At 38.5% G+C, this 5,322-nt stretch overlaps 1 protein-coding gene across 1 annotated transcript; it reads right to left on the bottom strand.

The window, feature by feature from the left end:
• Window positions 1-1,091: 1,091 nt before the first annotated feature.
• Window positions 1,092-2,277, bottom strand: LOC129242539 (chorion protein S19). Its single transcript, XM_054879230.1, has 2 exons — window positions 2,146-2,277; window positions 1,092-1,986 (listed from the first exon to the last, which is right to left on the bottom strand). Exons 1-2 carry the CDS (start codon window positions 2,158-2,160, stop codon window positions 1,294-1,296), a joined length of 708 nt encoding a protein of 235 aa, XP_054735205.1. The 5' UTR covers window positions 2,161-2,277; the 3' UTR covers window positions 1,092-1,293.
• Window positions 2,278-5,322: the final 3,045 nt, after the last annotated feature.

The raw sequence follows: 5,322 nt of genomic DNA, 5'->3' as shown, positions 1-5,322 counted from the left end.
CGGCAAAACTAATACGGCTATGCAAGATGACGTTGCTCAACACCAGCAGTGCCGTCAGAATTGGGAAGGACCTCCCCGAGCCGTTTGATACCAAACAAGGTTTCAGACAGGGTGACAATATTTTATAAGAACGTACAATTGGTGGCGTATGCCGATGATATCGATATCATCGGCCTTAACAACCGCGCTGTTAGTTCTGGCTTCTCCGAACTGGATAAAGAGGCAAAGCGAATGGGTTTGGTGGTGAACGAGGACAAAACGAAGTACCTCCTATCATCAAACAAACAGTCGGCGCACTCGTGTATCGGCACCCACGTCACTGTTGATTTCGACATTTATGATTTCGAGGTTGTAAAAGACTTCGTATACTTAGGAACCAGCATTAACAGCGGTAACAATGTCAGCCTTGAAATCCAACGTAGAATATCTCTTGCCAACAAGTGCTACTTTGGACTATGTAGGCAATTGAGTAGTAGTAATGCCCGTCCTAACGTATGGCGCAGAAGCTTGGACGATGACAACATCCGATGAAGCGACGCTTGGAGTGTTTGAGAGAAAGATTCTGCGCAAGATTTTTGAACCTTTGCACGTTGGCAACAGCGAATATCGCAGACGATGGAACGATGAGCTGTATGAGCTTTACGACGACATAGACATAGCGCAGTGAATAAAGATCCAGCGTCTACGTTGGTTGGGTCACGACGTCGCAATGGATACAAACGCTCCGGCTTTGAAAGTATTCGATGCGGTACCAGCTGGTGGTAGCAGAGGAAGAAGAAGGCCTCCTTTGCGTTAGAAAGATCAGGTGGAGAAGGACTTGGCTTCACTTGGTGTGTCCAATTGGCGCCGGTTAGTACGAGAAGGAAACGGTTGGCGCGATTTGTTAAACTCGGGCAAAATCGCGTAAGCGGTTATAGCGCCAATAAAGAAGAAGAAGAGAACTTTTAGCATACGAATTTTGCTTTCGTCAACTAGCATTCCAAGTTTCTGCAAACCAAACTATTGTACCAACAATAACAACAGATGTATATAGGAAATGAAATAAACTCAAAAACACAAAAACCCAATTCCCAAAATTTAAACGATTTCAGTTCCACTTAGAAATAAGCTTTTTATTCAGGAAAAACAAATATACTATGTGTGTATGTACATAATCAACAAAAAATTAACCAAACATTTTTCAAATATTTACACAAAATTCTCTTGAAGGCAAAATTTTGAATTTAGAATTTATTAACTAGTTACAGGCACTATTACTATTAACTAAAGGATCCAGTGTACATCAGGACAGATTTAATAGCTGCTGGAACCGCCACCATAGGAGCTGCCAGATGAGCCATATCCCTTATTTTCAGGAACGTACAAATTGGCAACTGAACCATTTGGCACAATTGGGAGCGCCACAGAACTATATCTAATGGGAGTCTGGTAGGCTTTATAGTTGTTCTTGCCGGGGTTGATCTGGGTCACGTGAGCGGCGAGGACTTGGTATTTGGGACGAGCAGCGCCACCATAACCAGAAATGATTGGTACTGGAGCGCCTCCATAGCCTCCATTACCGCCTCCATGCCCACAGGGTATTCCATTGCCACCACAAAGAATTGGTACTGGTGCGCCTCCATAGCCTCCATTACCGCCTCCATAGCCGCCCGATGATGCTCCTCCACCATAGCTAGCAGGCGCTTCACTATAGCTAGATGATATTACCGTGCCGCGAGAGGGCCCTGATGCTGCCGCAATGTACTTAGCCGGGGCATACGAACCAGAGTTCTGGCCAGAGTAGGAAGCTGCAGGGCCATTCAAATACCTCTCAACGGCGCCGATGTTCACCAGCTTGGAGAGACCAGCCAAACTCACTTGTTGGATAGCAGGAGCTCCATAACCTCCTGATCCACCACCATAACTTGGGGGAGGTGGAGGAAGAGGACTTGGTGGTCCATAAGCTTGCGCCACTGCAAGGGAAGCGAACAAAGCTAAAGAGAGACACTGCAAAACAAAAACACAAAACGAATAAATAAATAATAGCTTATTATTTAGATATAATTCGAAAAACACTACAAGAATTCCGAAAACTCTTGAAGAAGCACACAGAGAGTGAAAGGTCTACGACCATTGTACAGAGCCAAAATTGCAATAAAAACTTACCGTGAACTGTTTCATATTGATTTTGACGTGAAGTGAAAGTAGTTCTTTGTCTTCTCCCACAAATGTCACTACTAATTAAAACAAACTCGGTGCGCTTCTTTTTATAAGCAAACATTCACATAAACGGCACAAACGTGATTTCGAACCATAAATACCAACAAACACAAAAATTACAATGATTGGGTGGGTACAAACTGCTCCGCTTCTTTAGTCTGCAGCTATGCACATACATATGTCTGGATGTGTGTATGTATACATTCTTCAGCATAGAAATTCTCTTCACCAACGGCATAATCAGCATATGGCCAAGTTCTTAGTGGAGATGAACGGTGTGTGGTCCAAGAACAGTATGCCAGAGCTTCGAGCAGTGCGTGGCACCACAGACTGCATGCATTTAAAACTCGGGGATGGCATGAAGCTAAGATAAACACCCGTTCGGTAGATATGGCCAATTATTATATGCATTAAAGAGTACGAAAAAATAGAACACTTGCTTTTAATTGGCCATTTATTATCACCTAATAAGTCTTTGCAGCCCCGCACCCGAATGGCTTTGTGAGTGAATACCATAAAGAACCATCTGCTATTCGGAGACGGCATAAAAGTATTTCTCCATTTGTGGAATGAAATCAAGTTTCACAAAAGAATGTATAGGCCAATTACATATGTAAAGTATTTGTACGTATAATAAGACATTGTCTTTTGAACTCTGCTGATAGCAGATGCGGTCAGATGCGATCAGATGCGGTCGTACATACTTACATGAATTTACATATGGGTACATATTAGGCCGGGTCGATTTGTGGGGAGGCAAAAAAATCGCCCATTGCTTTGTGAAAATCATATTCTAGGGATCAAAATAAGAAACTTTGCCGAAGGAACCATACCTCTAAAACGAATTCTGATGTCCCCCAATTTGGGTCGAACTTTTAGTGTCTTTTGTGGGGAGGCAAAAAAATCGCCCATTGCTCTGTGGAAATCATATTCTAGGGATGAAAATAAGAAACTTTGGGTTGAACTTTTTAGTTTCTTTTCTATAACTCACTTAAATTGATTTTTTCATTTACATATGTTCTGACTAAATAAATTTCTTAAGAGAAAAAATAGATATTATTATAAATAAATAATAAATATTATTATAAATAAATAAAAATAAAGAAAAAATATAGCCATTTAGCTGATTTTTTCATGTAAAGGCCAAAAATGGTGATATTTTGAAATTAGAGGACATCAGAATTCGTTTTAGAGGTATGGTTCCTTCGGCAAAGTTTCTTATTTTGATCCCTAGAATATGATTTTCACAGAGCAATGAGCGATTTTGAAATCGACCCGCCCTAGTACATATGTATGTAGGTAAAAGTTGTTGTTACTCAATTGTGACTCTTCACAAATGACAGCTGCTAAATATTTGAGCTCTTCACGTTGTTAGTGGATGAGTTCGGTGTGTGGTTTGAGAATTATTTGTCAAAACTTTGGGCAGCGCATGGCACCACAAACTGCGCGAATGTAAATCTGTGTGATGGCATGAAACTAAGATAAGCCACCGTTCAGTAGATACAACTGAGTATCGCAGAGTACGAGAAAATATATTACTTGCTTTTAATTGGCAATTTATTATCACCTAATAAGTCTTGACACTTTGAACTTTGTTGATCGTAGATGCGTTGACATACGCACATACAAGTTGTTGTTACTCATACGAGTTGTTGTTGCTCATTTGGGGCTCTTCAAATGAAACATATTCTGAGATATTTGAGCTCTTTAGTTCAACGCGTAAAGATAAAGTTGAAAATTCCACTCAACTGCGATTCTCAAAAGCCACTCAGCCGTTATCAGTTAAGGCAGTAGTCTGCTTTACAGGCTTCAAAAAATCGATTTTTTTGTTTTGTTTTAAATCTCTTCCAAAACTATCCAAGAATATGTCTTTAAAATTCCAGAGGCCAATTCGACATATTTTCGAAGCTAGAGCAGTTTTGGTGGTCGAGCGTCGAGCAGGTGCGAATGCTCAGGCAGAACTTTAAAGCGCGTTTTCTAGCAAAAAGAATATATGTCCGATCGAAAAAAACCAAAGTGATCTAGCTTCAGTATTAAATTATCTTCTATTTGAACTAAAAAAGTTGGACAAAAGTATTATTTAAACTACTTGTTTTGCAACTTAAAGTCAATTTTTTTTCTTAAAAAAGTGAATTTTTTTTTCAAACTTCGAAAAAATTTGGAATTTTAGAACTTCTTCCGTATTTTTTTAGTTCATAAAGAAAAGAAACTTATAAAAATTAAAAAAAAATTTGGTTCGACTGTTTCAGATGCATCGCAAGACCTCCATCACCGGCACCGATTTACAAGTGCAGACTCCAGGCGCTCCAGAAAAATACTTACAACTTTAAAAAATTTCAATATTTTTTAAAAATAAATATTGTTTTTTAAACCTTAAATATAGTACACTATCGTCTTAAAATTCCGTTTACCGCAATCATTTCCTTCCCTTTCAAAAAAAATTGCTAAAAAAACGCTTTTTTTCGGCTTCTAAAGCAGACTACTGCCTTAATGCGAAGTTTAATTTAAGTAAAATTTCGGAAGCCGCATTTTTTATTTAAACGAAGTGCAGATAAATAAAAACATTTCATTTAGTTAAGGGGGTATTCTAGTCTAGAGGCCCGAATTTCGAGCATTTTTTGACGATGAATAAAAAAAAAGCTATTGGTATTTTTACGATACATTTTTTTATATTTTTTATTTATTCATATATTAGGAGCACACAAAATAAATTTGAAAAAAAAAAAAAATGAATTTTCTAGGAGTTATGCGTCCTTGAAGTGGAAGGGGGGAAAAAAAGGCAGTGTCCCCGTCGTCACGATTTCTACCCTTGTGGTCATCTGAAAAAAAAATACAAATTCTTAATTAATATGAATGTAATTATCGTATGAACCAGAAAAAACGGAAAAAAATGTTTTCCATAAAATGGCGGCTACTCAAAAAATTGAGGTCGATTTTTCTCTTATTTTTAAGCTTTCTCTCATATTAAAAAATTGAAATTTCCAGTTTTTCGAGCTTCATACGATAGAGATATATTTAAGGAATATTCATGACAAATTTCAAGCAAATCGGTTGATTAGAACTTGAGATATCGTGCCGACCGTATCGAACGAAGTAGTTTCGAGAAACACGCGTTTGAATTTC

This window comes from Anastrepha obliqua, chromosome 3, assembly GCF_027943255.1.
Source record: "Anastrepha obliqua isolate idAnaObli1 chromosome 3, idAnaObli1_1.0, whole genome shotgun sequence".
Lineage (NCBI taxonomy): Eukaryota > Metazoa > Arthropoda > Insecta > Diptera > Tephritidae > Anastrepha > Anastrepha obliqua.
This window is presented reverse-complemented; position numbering and strand designations above follow the sequence as displayed.